The 16,764-nt window shown below is 38.8% G+C and overlaps 1 protein-coding gene across 1 annotated transcript in view; it reads right to left on the minus strand.

Annotated features, from left to right (window-relative positions):
* The window catches only part of LOC128653831 (multidrug and toxin extrusion protein 1-like), a 185,272-nt gene extending 174,331 nt beyond the window's left edge, over positions 1 to 10,941 (minus strand). Inside the window, exon 1 of the mRNA XM_053707363.1 lies at positions 10,691 to 10,941. Within this exon, the coding sequence (XP_053563338.1) occupies positions 10,691 to 10,804 (114 nt within the window). The 5' untranslated portion in view covers positions 10,805 to 10,941. The remainder of the gene's footprint in view (positions 1 to 10,690) is intronic.
* Positions 10,942 to 16,764: the final 5,823 nt, after the last annotated feature.

Consider the following 16,764-nt stretch of genomic DNA (forward strand, 5'->3'; position numbering starts at 1 on the left):
TACTGTTACACCAGATATGAGTGGTGGCACTGGGCAAGTGGGCACAGTATACGCTGTGAGCCTGGCACACACGCTGGCAGACAGGCAGGCAACTGCAATTAGATTACAGTAGCAGACTGACGTTACACAGTCAAAAAAGTTTTTTTTTTTAAATTTACACTACTGTTAAAACAGATATGAGTGGTGGCACTGGGCAAGTGGGCCTGGCACACACGCTGGCAGGCAGGCCACTGCAATTAGATTACACAAGCAGACTATTGTTTCACAGTCAAAAAAATTTTTTAAAAAAATTTACACTACTGTTACACCAGATATGAGTGGTGGCACTGGGCAAGTGGCCTGGCAGGCAGGCAACTGCAATTAGATTACACAGGAAAAGAAAAAAAACAGACTGATGTTCTAGCCCTAAAAAGGGCTTTTTGGAGTGCTGTCCTTACAGCAGAGATCAGATGAGTCCTTCAGGACTGTAGTGGACACTGAACACACTAGTCTAGCTATCAATTTCCCTATTAAATCAGCAGCGGCTACACTGTCCCTCCTCTCACTAAGAATGCAGCTTCCAAATGAATCTAAAATGGCTGCTGTCCAGGAGCTAGGAGGGTCTGGGAGGGAGGGTCTGCTGCTGATTGGCTAGAATGTGTCTGCAGACTGTGAGATACAGGGTCAAAATTTACTCAAAGATGACGAATAGGGGGCAGATCGAACATTGCATATGTTTGCCCGCCGTTCGGAACGCGAACAAGCTATGTTCGCCGGGAACTATTCGCCAGCGAACAATTCACGACATCACTACTCATTGCCAGTGGAGATCAAATTATAATGATACACTTATGTTAACATAGTAGTAAAACCTCAAATATTTTTCTTTTTCGTACATAGTTCCAGATAGCTTCTTTTTTTTTTTAACAAATAAGAGTTTAAACAAACACGCTCTTTCTATTCAGCAACATAGAATAACTAACTATAATAAATGAGCATGGGTTCACCCTTATGATCAGTTTTATAGGGAGAAGGGAAATATTTTGAAAATAAGAGACGAAGCATTTGTCTAATTCTATATAGGACTAACAAGTGCTCTAAAAATATATAGTGCAATGAATTTAACACAGTAAAATTGCATAATACCTAAGAGTTTTGTCATATACTGTATATTCTGTAAGGGGCATAAACTATAATATTCTAACAGATAAGAATAAAAGTACCAGTGTTGTTTCTGTGATTTATGCGTTATCCCGCTATAAGGCATTACTCTATGCACCTATCAAAAATCCCATGTCACTTAAACTACTTGCAAGAAACATATGCTTCCTAAAATTGACACACATACTTAGAATTTAGGGAAAGTTCAATGGAATATGTGTTCCTCTGCTTATCCAGTAAACAGATATAAATATGGGGGGGGCGGATCCAATATTAGAAAAGAACCTTTGAGAGGGACATCTTTTATACAATGGGGCCATCTCACACAAAAATAAGATATACATATTGGTATCCTCGCTGTGGAGAATATACATACACATGGGCCTGTGGTAAACAGTTGAAGTGAGAGTAGCAACTATGTTAATAGTTACATGTATATAAAAACTCAGGTAAATAAGAGGTTAAAGGTCTAGATTAATCTATATCTTTAGATAGCCACCATTCTCCTCACAGTCAGATGTTATGATCAAAGTGCTTAAATCTCTAGTATCAGGTACAAAATATACTATCCTTTACTAAGAATTCTCTAGGAGTTCACCATAAGCTATTTCATAGTTCTAGTTACTTCTATGCTGAAAATATAAACAGAAAAATAAAGACCCACTTCGCTAGTAAATTTAAAATTGTGATTGTACTCCCACCTAGTGGACATATCCAGTATGGACGTATAGACCTAAAATAAAAATTAAATCACGAACTAGGAAAGAGTACAATGGAGATTTATTGTCTGCCCAAATAGCGAATTCCTAAAATGTCAAACTAAGAGATGAAAATAAAAAAAATATAAGTATGCATTGACGCCAGAATCTAATACTGTTCAATATGTAACTATCTGAAAGTAATCAGCTTAAGCCTGAATATGTATATGAAACTAACCACAAATATGGGGAATAAAAATATAAAGTAGTATATATGGGCTTCCAATTGCTGCATACCCACATTGAACCAGTATAGTTAGTTCCTCTTATAACATATAAAAATAAAACATTACAACAGTACCTTGCGATTAAAACTGACATATAAAATAAATAAAAAATTATATGCTAAACTGTGGACATATGAACCCAAAAATACAGAATTCACTATCACATGAATAAAAACATTAAACTATGAATAAGAATAAACTTTAAACTAGGCAATGGGCCATGTATAGATATCTTACGGGTTGGGCCACAGAACATAACAGGAGCAACATGTCCCACCGTAAACACGGTAATTGTCCCACATGTTCGTCAGAGTCTAGTATTTCAGACATTACTGTCGTCTTGGAAAATTCCATATAAAACGAACATGAGTAGTAGCAGGAGAATAAATGAGCATGTTACTGCCTGACAGTAGAGGTTATTGTGGCTAACCAGCAGTAGTATGCATCTCCTATCCCACTCCTGTACTTGAAAATGCATGCCCCAGGTAAGTCGTGTGGGGTGGTGTCAGTTCTCGGGGTCTAATTCGTCGACTTCTTGCAGGAGCCTGTCTAATAGAGGAGCTGCAGAGTCGGTACTCACTTTTTTTTTTTTTTAAATATAAATTTTTATTCAGTTTCAAAAGTATAAGTAACAATTGGGGACACGCAGGACCCCTGCTCCAGTGGACACAAACAAATGGAAAGGACTTGCAGGTCCGGTGAAAGTTATTGTCAAAACATTGATATAGTACATATAAAAAACAATAAACAAGGTACCTATGTCCCCAAGGGCAGACTAGGATATAGAAGTACAGAAACCAATATAAATCTGACCATTGGGAACTCACACTTCTGTAATATAATATTTTTGGGAAAGGGGACAAAGAAGGGGGGGAATGGGTAAAATGAAGGAATTGGTGGTGAAAATAGTTCACCTAGATGGAACCCTGAAGTGGGCTCGGAATATGAGAGGGGGGGAGGTGGTGCTTATAAATCAAATGTAATACTCCAAAGAGCAAGTCAGGATAAGTTACTGTAGTATGTATTAATGGGCTTGACCATATAGATTGAGGAGCAGGTTCAGCCAACATCTTGAAATGTAGGTAACAAAGAAATCCAGAGACAAGTGAGATGTACATTGTACCTAGTACACATTGTACTTAGCACCCCCTGTACCTAGCACACACTGAACCTAGACTCATTGCAAAGTAGCACTCATTGCACCTAGCATGCATTGCACCTAGCATGCGTTGCACCTAGCACGCGTTGCACCTAGCACGCGTTGCACCTAGCACGCGTTGCACCTAGCACGCGTTGCACCTAGCACGCGTTGCACCCAGCACTCGTTGCACCCAGCACTCGTTGCACCCAGCACTCGTTGCACCCAGCACTCGTTGCACCCAGCACTCACCGTACCCAGCACTCACCGTACCCAGCACTCACCGTACCCAGCACTCACCGTACCCAGCACTCACCGTACCCAGCACTCACCGTACCCAGCACTCACCGTACCCAGCACTCACCGTACCCAGCACTCACCGTACCCAGCACTCACTGTACCCAGCACTCACCGTACCCAGCACTCACTGTACCCAGCACTCACTGTACCCAGCACACATTATACCTAGCACACGCTGTACTTAACACTCATTGTACCCAGCACTCATTGTACCCAGCACACACAGTGCCCAGCGCGCATTATACCTAGCACACACTGTACTTAATACTCATTGCTCCTACACCTCATTGCACCTAGCACACATTGTACCCAGCACACACTGTACCCAACACACACTGTACCCAACACACACTGTACCCAACACACACTGTACCCAACACACATTGTACCCAACACACATTGTACCCAACACACATTGTACCCAACACACATTGTACCCAACACACATTGTACCTAGCACATATTGTACCTAGCACACATTGTACCTAGCACACATTGTACCTAGCACACATTGTACCTAGCACATGCTGTACCTAGCACACACTGAATCCAACACACGCTGTGCCTAGTACACATTATACCTAGCATACATTGTACCTGGCACACATGATACCTAGCACCCACTGTACCTAGCTCACGCTATACCTAGCACACGCCGTGCCCAGCACCCACCTTGCCTAGCACACGCAGTGCCTAGCACATATTGAACCTAGCACACATTGTACCTAGCACACAAGATGCCTAGCACACACTATACCCAGCACACACTGCACCTAGCACTCATTGTACCTAGCACACACTGTACCCAGCCTACACTGTACCTAACACTCATTATACCCAGCACACATTGCACCTAGCACACATTGCACCTAGCACACATTGCACCTAGCACACATTGCACCTAGCACACATTGTACCTAGCACACATTGTACCTAGCACACATTGTACCTAGCACACATTGTACCTAGCACACATTGTACCTAGCACACATTGTACCTAGCACACATTGTACCTAGCACACACTGTATCCAGCACACACTGTGCCTAGCACATATGATACCTAGCACCCACTGTACCTAGCTCAACTTGTACCTAGCACATGCCATACCCAGCACCCACCTTGCCTAGCACACGCAGTACCTAGCACACATTAAACCTAGCACACATGATGCTTAGCACACACTATACCCAGCACACACTGCACCTAGCACTCATTGTACCTAGCACACACTGTACCCAGCACACACTGTACCTAGCACTCATTATACCCAGCACACATTGTACCTCGCACACATTGCACCTAGCACACATTGTATCCAACACACGCTGTGCCTAGCACACGTTATACCTAGCACACAGTGTACCTAGCACCTACTGTACCTAGCTCAACTTGTACCTAGCACACGCCGTACCCAGCACCCACCTTGCCTAGCACATGCAGTACCTAGCACACATTGAACTTAGCACACATTGTACCTAGCACACATGATGTCTAGCACACACTGTACCCAGCACACACTGCACCTAGCACTCATTGTACCTAGCACTCATTATACCTAGCACTCATTATACCTAGCACACATTGCACCTAGCACACATTGCACCTAGCACACATTGCACCTAGCACACATTGCACCTAGCACACACTGTATCCAGCACACGCTGAGCCTAGCACACATTGAACCTAGCACATATGATACCTAATACCCATTGTACCTAGCTCAACTTGTACCTAGCACACTCCGTACCCAGCACCCGCCTTGCCTAGCACACGCAGTACCTAGCACACATTGCACCTAGCACACAATGTACCTAGCAAACACTGTACCTAGCACACAATGTACCTAGCACACAATGTACCTAGCACACAATGTACCTAGCACACAATGTACCTAGCACACGCAGTATCTGGCACATGCAGTATCTGGCACACAAAGTACCTAGCCCACAAAGTACCTAGCCCACAAAGTACCTAGCACATACAGCACCTAGCACATACAGCACCTAGCACAAACAGTACCCAGCATACACAGTACCTAGCACAACCCATACCTAGCACACACAGTACCCAGTGCTCTCCTGTCAGAAGTGTTCTAGGGTTGCCCTATACAGGTACGTTCTGTTGGTATAGACGTGGGATATGTTAAGCACTTGGGATCTCTATAAAACATGTAAATGATAGAAACCTTGGGGAAAAATAGATAAAACACTGTCCAGATGAGCTAAATACAAACCAGTACATGCTAAATACATATTCAGAAGTCACTTTACAAATGTTAATAAACATATAGTAGAAGGGAGAAAAGAAAGGTTCTGGAAGCTGCGGGGAGTCAAATGACAAGTAGGGTGAATTAGTTGCATTGAAAGGAACCTTGGATTAATTAAGGGATATAGTGTTAAGGCAACATGGTTAATATGCCTCAGTAGATCAGTGCTTCACATGTAAGTAAAATGGGAGGAGCCATTAATCTATATGGTAAAGGAGGGTAGCCATGCAAACAGGGCACAAGTAGGGAAGTAAACTTGGACTCTTATGGGGGATCACTAAGAATTAAATCAGTACATAACAAGCAGATAGACCCCAACTTTCAAACCTAATTGTGATCATCAAGGGCATGGGAACTGTTAGTGTACATTGCTAGTAAGGTAACAGCGTTATGTCTCCTAAGTTCTGAATTGCTTCAGGAGAAAAGCAGAGTCAGACATTAGTATGCAAGCACAAAATCCTGCCTTGTCCTCATTGTCAGTTCCGCTTACTCCTGGTGTAATATCCTTGATGACTCGTGAGTGGTCCACAAGTCTCCCCCCAAGCAAGAATCAAAGCCAGTGTCCTGTCAGCAGTGCCACCAGATAAAAGTAGTGATTCTTCCTCAGGCATCTTGTCTCCCAGCCTTAAACACCGGACAATAGAACAGTCCTGGCACTGTACAGATTACCCACCTCCTGGGACAGTGTCCACCCTATTACCCCCCACAACCACTTATCTCAGACCACCAAGTCGGTCCTCAGTCTGTGTGTAAGGATCAGGCGAAAATCAAAGCTCTTCTTCTTTCTCTATATCCCCAGCAATCCACCCCATCTGGCCTCTGCAGGTATCCCAATATTTCTGTATATTGCCGGAGATTCATTTTTGCGCCCTGTGTACACATTCACCACCGCTGTTGTGAGCTATATCTGCTCTGCTATCCAAAAGATCAGCTGCTTTCTTCTCGGCAGGGGCAGGAATCAAAGGTAGGTGCTTCTCTATTCACTAGGGGCATCAAGTAATCCAGCAGGGGATGATACGGTGAGGCTATGTCTCGAGACCGGTAGAGAGATAATGCTGCGGTCATGGAGCCTTCTTTTTTCCCTCAGCTACAGTAGGTGTGTGGAAGGATTCCTTAGCATGCAGCATTCCCAGTTCCATGGTTAGGCTATTGTAACCTTTATTTATCTATCTTTCTTCCAAGTTCCATAAGCAAGGTTTGTATTTGTAGGAGATTTTCCTCCATAGCTTACAGGAGTGGTACAAAGTTGGTCAGTGTTCCGGTATGTGGCATCAAAGGCACAGCTCCCTATTTGTGATAAGTGCGTCACATATGAAGGCCAAAGTTTAATAGGCTGGGTGTACAATGCAAATAGAATGCTAGTGCAGTAACCGGAGGCTGAAAAAGTTCTCAAGTGGTTGCTCTTTATTTTACAGGAGGGTGATTACCTCTGATCGGGTATGGCATTCCGCTCAGCTCTATCGCCATATTAAGTGGGCCGCATCATATCTTCTTTTTGGCCTCCTGCAGCAGGTCTGTAGTAGCGAGTTTGCCCATGATCAATAAGTGCGGTTCTAATGCCCAGGATGATCCATAGGAGAGGATCTTCATTCGTGGGTAGCATAAAGTTGGCGGTAGCGATCCCAAGTGGGTTATTACAGGGTATTGGTGTCTGACATACACAGAGCTCAAAACAATAGCAGCCATCACACTCCTGGCCAAGCTCCGAAGGGCCAAAACGTTGCTTGCGGCTGCTGCATCAGGTTTCTCTTTGCCTTACATTCTTATGTGGATGCACATGCGATCTTAGGCGTTATAAGAGGAAGAAGTCGAGGCTTGTATATGGAGATATTTACTATTTTATATTCCATAAGCCTGGAGCTCTGCTTAGGCACGTCTGACCTCTTCGGTGGTTGGCTCCGCCCCCGGTACTCACTTTTTCAGGCAAGGACTTGATAGTCTCCTCCATAGGAGCAATCCAGGCAGGCCATCGCCAATATGAGGTCAGGCAGTTAGGACCCATCACTACCAGCCTCAACAAGGAAGATTAATCTATTCTTAGGCTGACGTGTAAATCGCTCTGTAAGATCCCCCGTTCCTCCATCCCATGGATTGGGCATTCGCAGAACTGTCTCTGAGGATCGGCTGCGACCTGTAAAACATAAACTGCCAGTGTAGTCTTAAAATTCACATCTGCAAGCCTTTGTTGTTCCGTAAGCTGCAGTACTTCAGAAGTAGCTGCCAAAAAGTCAGGCTGACTACCGTCTCCTGTCGTTTGTGACTGTATTTCACCAAAAATCTGGAGCATATTCCTTTCAAAGTTCGCTAGCAGAGCGTGTAGTACCTGTAAAATGTTCTCCATGTTGCATCCGTATTCTAGGCAATTGAGGATGACACACGCTAGACTAAACTCCAACAGGTTCCAGTCTCCAGTCAAGTCTCATAGGCCTCACTGCAAAGAATGTCTCTCTATGACTATTCAAACGTGCCAAAGAGCATAGGTCAGGGAAGTGTTCAATGGGCAAACTCCCACATATCCTCAGGATTATTGATGTGCACCAACTTCCACAAAATTGGTGAAGTAGCTAGTAAAATATTGATTATAGTGAGGAGCTCCTCCAAAGCACGTCCTGACGCTTCAGCATCAGGCTCCGCCATTCCAATCAGTTCTTGCTGAGTTAACAGATATTTCATATCGTGGAGCTAATCCTTCTACACTCAATTGTACACTTTTTTACAATTAGTTTAGCTAGTTGTTATAAAACCTAAGCTGCCTTACACTAAAACCTAACATTACAAAAAGAAAAACCTACCATTACAAAAAATAAAAAACACTAAAATTACAAAAAAGAAAAAAAAAAACTACCATTACAAAAAACAAAAAATAAAATTATCCAAAATAATAAAAATTAGTATTCTAATACACTGTTAAAAAAAAAAAAAAAACACCCCAAAATAAAAAAACCCTAATCTATAATAAAACTACCAAGGGAGGGCCTTTTGAAGGGCATTGCCCTAAAGAAATCAGCTCTTTTCCTACAAAAGAAACACAAACACCCCCTAACAGTATACAAACCCGCACCCCCCAAACCCACAAAATAAAAATAAAGTAAAACCTAATCTACCCATTGCCCTGAAAAGGGCATTTGTATGGGCATTCAGCTCTTTTTCTTGACCTTTAAAGGGCATTCAGCTCTTTTAAGAGAAGCCCAAACCCTAATCTAACCCCCTCCACCCAAAACGAAAAAAAATTACACAAAGTAACAAATGAATTATCCAAAATAATAAAAATTATTACTATTCTAATACCCATTTTAAAAAAACCCACCCCAAAATAAAAGAAACCTAATCTATAATAAACTACCAATAGCCATTAAAAGGGCCTTTTGTAGGGCATTGCCCTAAATAAATCATTTTTTAATCTAAACAAAAATACAAAGACCCACTAACATTACAAACCCCCACCCCCCCAAAACCACAAAATAAAAAAAAATATCTAAAAAACCTAATCTACTCATTGTCCTGAAAAGGGCATATGTATGGGCATTGCCCCTTGATGGGATGAAGATTGTTTAAGCAGGACTTCAGCAACTGTGAGTACCTAAAGAGGGGTTAGTGTTTTATTCTTTTTATGTTTTTTGGGTGTTTTTTTTTAGATTAGGGGTTAGCCATTTCTTAAAAGAGCTGAATGCCATTTTAAGGGCCGGAAAAAGAGCTAAATGCCCATTTAAAGGTAATGGCCATACAAATGCTCTTTTCAGGGCAATGGGTAGATTAGGTTTTACTTTATTTTTATTTTGTGGGTTGGGGTTGTATACTGTTAGGGGGCGTTTGTTTTTCTTTTGTAGGAAAAGAGCTGATTTCTTTAGGGCAATGCCCTACAAAAGGCCCTTTTAAGAGCCCTTTGTAGTTTATTATAGATAAGGGTTTTTTATTTTGGGATGTTTTTTTTTTTTTTTAAAACAGGGTATTAGAATATGAATAATTTTTAATATTTCGGATAATTTTGTTTGTTATTTTTATGTAATGGTAGTTTTTTTTAATTTTCTGTAATTTTAGTGTTTTTTATTTTTTGTAGTGGTAGGTTTTTTATTTTTGTAATGTTAGGTTTTAGTGTAAGGCAGCTTAGGTTTTATTTCACAGGTAAGTTTGTATTTATTTTAACTAGGTAGTTAGTAAATAGTTAATAACTATTTACTAACTAGTCTACCTAGTTAAAATAAATACAAATTTACCTCTGAAATAAAAATAAAACCTAAGCTAGCTACAATATAACTATTAGTTAGTTAGGTTTTATTTCACAGGTAAGTATGTATTTAGTTTTAAATAGGTATTATTTAGTTAATAATTGTAATTTTAATTTAGCTCTATTTTAATTAAGTTAAAGTTAGGGGGTGTTAGGTTTAGGGTTAGGGTTACGGTTACGGTTAGGTTTAGGGTTAGGTATAGGGGTTAATAGTTTAATTTAGGTTGTTGCAACATGGAGGGCTAGCGGTTTAGGGGTTAATTGGTTTATTTAGTGGTAATTGTTTTAGTACCACTAAGGAAAAGTAAACTGTGGATAGTGCCTATTGTATTTCTACTGCAAATCTAATATAAAAGTGCAAGTTTGTGAACTACTAACAAGTATTCACTGGCTAAGGAGAATGCCCACAGCACAATCTATGCAAGGGATAACGAGACACTAGCTTTATTTAATCACAGAAATGTTTAAAAATGAGAGAAAAAGAAATCTGAATTGCATTTTAAAGCCCATTGTAACTGTGATAAAGAAAACTAATTGTGTTTGCCCTGGTGTAATATAAAATTGGTATGATGCAATTTGAGTAAATATATTAGAATGTTTTAAAGAAACCACAAAAAATGTGTCAGAGACTTACCAGAGGGCCAGTAAACCATAGAAGCATCTTCAATTCCCCAATATTGTCTATAAAGAACTGCTGAATCCTCTTAAAGCCTGTGCTGCAGCAACCAGAAGAGCAATTTAGTTTCATTGTGATAACGTCTTAGATAGTTTATGTTTTCTTTACAAAAATCACAAATGTAAGGTTCCTTGTCTGTAGCTGTGGTACATAAACCGTCACAAAACGAACTGAATTACACCTGATTTAGAGTGCATGAGAGTTAAACTAATGGACATGTTTGTCAGCTTTTTTTGTGGCTGGGCAGGATTTTTGGTGCAGGAATGTAAAGTAAGAATTTGTCTTTTAATTAAAACAAGTATATCCTGCAGGGGACTTGATTTATTTTATAATGCGTTATTGCTAACATATTGATTGTTTATGTACTACTAGTTTTAATGTAGTGTAAAGTGGTGGAAACACTTCAATTCTATGAAAAATTGTTTTTAGGGATACAATTTTATAGATGGATATTAAAGGGATATAAAAGTTGAAAAACAAAATACTCTAACAATAATGGAGTCAATCATAATGCTGTAGAAAAACATATACTAATTGTTTTTTTAATAGAAAATCACCATTAATATCTACAAGGATTTTTGTAGATAAATCATTTCATCTTTATGTGGATCCCTATGTGTTTAAACCTTGCAAATGTATTAATCTGCAAAAAAAAATATAGAGTGAAGACTTCTATCAGGCATTGGAATCCTCTCTTAGCTTTAGCACCATGTATTATATCTATCAATATCCATATTAGTTGGTTAAGGACAATATGGATGTCAAAGGGTTAATATATTTGTAAGCTTCTCAGTATACGTAGATCTTTATTAGATCTGGGCTGTTGTTGGCTGTCTGGATTCACACTCAGTGCTTATTGTAGGCCACCCATATAGCCCTCTAAACCAATCAGAGAGACTGTAACATAATGCAACACATACATTCTGAAAAAATAAAATAAAAAATGTTGGCCTTTGAAACCAGCCCTTAAAGCGTTATTATTACTCAAGTGTGCTAAAGGCAAAATGACATATCTGTGAACCCTAGGCCCTAGGTAGGCATTTCTTGCTAATGTATACGTGTATGGTGCAGAATTCTAGATGAAAAAACAGGTTTTCTTTTGAATACAAATAAGAAATCTAGGTATAACATAATTGTTTAAAGAAAATAAAACAATGTCTTAATTCAGAAAAATTTAGTAAATCTTACATGGGTAAATTTTGAGTTAAATGTTTATTTAAAGGGACATTTAGTCAAAATTAAACTTTCATGATTCAGATAGGGCATTCAACTTTAAACAACTTTCCAATTTACTTTTATCAATACATTTGCTTTGTTCTCTTGGTATTCTTTGTTAAAAGCTAATCCTAGGTTGGTTTATATGATAATTTCTAAAACCTTGAAGACTGCCTCTAATCTCAGTGCACTTTGACAGTTTTTTGTTTACAGTAGATAGCGCAAGTTCCTGTGTGCTATATAGATAACATTGTACTCACTCCCGTGGAGTGACCTAGGAGTTAGCTCTGCTAGGCTTAAATGAAAGTCTGTCTAAAGAACTGAATTAAGGGGGCAGTCGGCAGGGGCTTAGATACAAGGTAATAACAGAGGTAAAAAGTATATTAATATAACCGTGATGGTTATGAAAAACTAGGGAATGGGATTATCTATCTTTTTAAACAATAACAATTCTGAAGTAGACTGTCCATTAAAGTAAAATTTGATTTTACATAAGAGTCCAAAAACTAACCATGCCCAATATTAATTTACCAATAAACAGAACTATCTAAATATTCAGTAAAGAACTTTACCACATAGAAATTTCCCAGTGTCTGACGTTCCTCACCTCAATAGGCCCCCTGAGATCTGAAGTTAAAAATCTGTTAATAATCTCCAGAATATTATTGCTATATCTAGATCCAACATTTTTTGTATGCAGCACCAAACATGAGCTTTCTTTGGGATTTAAAAAAAGAATTAAAAACACTGTTGATTACAAAGCCAGTGGATAAAACATAATCTCTAATTTTTGCACATTATTTTATTAAACATGTTTTCTACTCATGCTCCATTCTTTTATTATATTGCTTTGATTTAACTTCAAAAAAAGGTTGGCGTAGGACGGCGCTAATTTGGCTCCCATAGTGTTCCACATCTTTAGAGATAGAATCGACTCTCAGACAAAAAATAATTGTGGGTAAGTAAATATTCAGTGGCCATTAGTTAAAAGACTATGGTGGCTTCATCATAATTGGACCTATTTCTAAGAAAAAAATCCAAAGCTTGTAGTCCCTTCTCATGAGGAATAGACGTATATAAAGAAGATACATCCAAAGATACAAGAGTATACTTGGAATTCTAAGGTATATTTTGAATCTGTTGTATAAAAGAAGTGGTGTCCTTTATGTAGCTAGGAAGTGTAAAAACAAGGGGCTGCAAAAAAGTGTCAACCAATTCTGAAAAAGGTTCATTGAGAGACCCGATGCCAGCCACAATGGGGAGGCCGGGAGGATTCAACAAATCCTTATGAATTTTTGGGAAATAGTGAAAAATGGCTACAACAGGCCAATTAGTTATAAGATATTCAGACATATTTAGTATAATAACTCCATTGTCTAAGCCATATTTACTATTTCCACAAGAATATTTTTATATATATATATTAGTGGGATTAGATGGCAGAACAAGATAGGTATCTTTATCATATAACTGGCATGAGACCTCTGATATATAATCGCATCTATTCAAAATTACCAGATTGCCACCTTTATCAGAGTCACGTATTACTAAATCCTTGTTGGATAACAATTTGCGTAACGCCTTATTATCTGCTTTGGAAAAGTTGCTTTTTTGAATATTTCTAGTTTTTTCTGGTTTCAGATTTTCTGATATACTTGAATTACCCTTTAATTCTGAATCCAATTTAACTAATTGAGTTACAATTGTTTGTTGGAAAATATCCAGAGAATTAGATCTAGTTTGTATGGCATAAAAAGTACTCCTCTTTTTCAATTTGAAAAGATCTATGTCTGACATGGAGGGGCCATGTCTAGTAATATTAGTGTTGATTGCTTGGAGATCTTCCATGTCTTGAATGCAACAATTGTCGTCAAACGTTAATTTATTTCTATCATTGCCACTAGGAATAACAGATTGAGTGGAACTCTGCTGTCCTAGAGCCAGATATGTTTTGATAGTGTCATTCAAAAAATGTTTCTTTAAAGTAAGCAATCTTATAAATTTGTTTAAATTTAGTATGGTCTGAATAAATTAAAATGACAGGAAGGGGAAAAATTAAGTCCTCTCAATAATACATTCATTTCTCCTTAACTCAAAACATAGCTAGATAAGTTAATCACATTTTCTCTTGTAAGGTGTATCCAGTCCACGGTTTCATCCATTACTTGTGGGATATTCTCCTTCCCAACAGGAAGTTGCAAGAGGACACCCACAGCAGAGCTGTCTATATAGCTCCTCCCCTAACCCCCACCCCCAGTCATTCTCTTGCAACTCTCAACAAGATAGGAAGTATCAAGAGATATGTGGTGACTTAGTGTAGTGTTACCTTCAATCAAGAGTTTGTTATTTTTAAACGGTACTGGCGTTGTACTGTTTTACTCTCAGGCAGAAATTAGAAGAAGAATTCTGCCTGGAGGTTGATAATTTTAGCGGTTTGTAACTAAGGTCCATTGCTGTCTCACACATAACTGAAGAGTATGGGAAAACTTCAGTTGGGGGAACGGTCTGCAGATTACCTGCTTTGAGGTATGTTCAGTATTTTTATTTCTAGAGAGTCTATAAGTTCTAGAAAATGCTGACAGAGCCTTGTGTATTTGAGGTAAGCTTGATGCAGTGATTTAACAACGACTGGGATCATACAAAACAGGGTAATACTCATGTTAATAACTTAGTGACAAAACGTTTACATGTTTTCATAAATAGGACGTTTATTCTCTGAGGGAAATAAGTCTTTATTTGGGGCCTAGTTTTCCACATGGCTAGTCAGATACTCCTAGGAGTATTTTCTTAAGGCCCCTCTGACATCCAGGTGGGAGGGGCCTATTTTCACGCTCTAGATGCGCAGTTTCCTTCAGACTGAGACATCCAGCTTCCCTAGAGGAGTCCTTTGGTATCTGAGGACCATTATAAAGGGTTTATTTTTTCCCTAAATCGTATGTGAGGGCAGGTAGGAGCCTCAGCAGGGCTGTGGCAAGGTGCTCAACTGTCTTTTATCGGTGGTTGACGTTTTTTAAATCCTGTTTGGGGGCTAAGGGGTTAACCATACATTTGCAAGTGGGTGCAATGTTGCTTTAGTCCCTTACACACACTGTAAAAATTTCGAAGACTTTACTAAATTTTTACACTGTTTTGTAGTTTAAGTGCTATTTTTTTTCTCTTAAAGGCACAGTAACGTTTTTGTTTAATTGCGGTTTCACCTTTATTAAAGTGTTTTCCAAGCTTGCTTGTCTCATTACTAGTCTGCTAAACATGTCTGACATAGAGGAAACTCCTTGTTCAATATGTTTGGAAGCCATTGTGGTGTAAAGTCTATTTCAACTATGTAAGTGGAACACAACTGCAGATCAATTATTGTTTTGTATCACCAGGGTTTTTGGGCTATTTAGGTGAGCATAGACCAGTAAACCTGTGGTGAATTAATATTAAGTTAGAGGTTCAATGCTGTTAGTACTATCACAGCATGAATCCTTCTAAGCACAATATTTCCAATACTGTTAGACTGGCACAGTATGGAAAAAATAATGAAAAAATGATAGAAGAAAAATATGCTTCTAATTTAAAGAACTTGAGAGAACAAAAATTATTTTTTAAGCTTACATTAAATAAACATGTAATGCAGGAGAGAGTTGGTTAATCCTTGTAAGAAGTAAGCTTGGTTTGCAAGAGATATACTTTTAACAAGTCACAGAGAATGCTTCAGTTGTCATGTAGCTGCTAGTTTGTAACTGTGTTTATTGAGAGCAGGTGCTGCAGAGTAAGAGAGGAATTTGGCAAGATGCCCAGACTTGCAGTTGCAAAACCAAGTAACAGTTTTTATTTTGAAATAGTTAAATCCTCTTCAGTTCAAGCTTGCAAATTTAGAGCTCAAAGTCTTGTTCTTAAAGCAGCATATATATTATGAAGTGAGAAAGGAGACAGTGATTCCCCAGTATGAAATAGTGTGCAGAGTAATTTAGAAAACTGCAGTGCCTGTCAGCTCCAGTTAAATTAAGAGTGATGCTGTAAGTGTACAATAACAATTCAGCAGTTAAGTTCTCAAATAGTATGCAAGGAATACAATTAAGAGGTAACTTAGCTGTAAGTCCAAGGATGCAAGCAGGATATTTCAGGGGATGTAATCCTTGTAGAAAATAGTCCAGAGTAATCCAAGCAAACAGTCCTTTGTGAAAGCAGTTGGTTTGAGAAAAACAATGCAGCTCAGAGACTGTGTGTAAGCTGTTACTCCTGCTAATGAAAATAACTAAGCACCTGTTTGCTGACAGGTGGAGCCTTAAGTAACATGAAAGTGAGAGAACCATGTGATGAGAAGTGAGAGAAGTAAAACATGAAAGGGAATCCTGACATGTGGAACCCCCTCTTAGAATGTGTACCAAATGTACTGAAATTTCTATAAACTATAAAGACCATATTATGGCGATTAAAGGGACACTGTACCCAAAAATTTTCTTTTATGATTCAGATTGAGCATGACATTTTAAGCAACTTTCTAATTTACTCCTATTATCAAATTTTCTTCATTCTCTTGGTATCTTTATTTGTAATACAAGAATGTAAGTTTAGATGCCGGCCCATTTTTGGTGAACAACCTGGGTTGTCCTTGCTGATTGGTGGATAAATTCATCCTCCAATAAAAAAGTGTTGTCCAGAGTACTAAAATAAAAAAAAAGCTTAGATGCCTTCTTTTTCAAATAATGATAGCAAGAGAACAAAGAAAAATTGATAATAGGAGTAAATTAGAAAGTTGCTTAAAATTGCATGCTCTTTCTGAATTACAAAAGAAAAAATTTGGGTTCAGTGTCCCTTTAAAGATTTATCTC

Source organism: Bombina bombina, chromosome 3 (genome assembly GCF_027579735.1).
Source record: "Bombina bombina isolate aBomBom1 chromosome 3, aBomBom1.pri, whole genome shotgun sequence".
Lineage (NCBI taxonomy): Eukaryota > Metazoa > Chordata > Amphibia > Anura > Bombinatoridae > Bombina > Bombina bombina.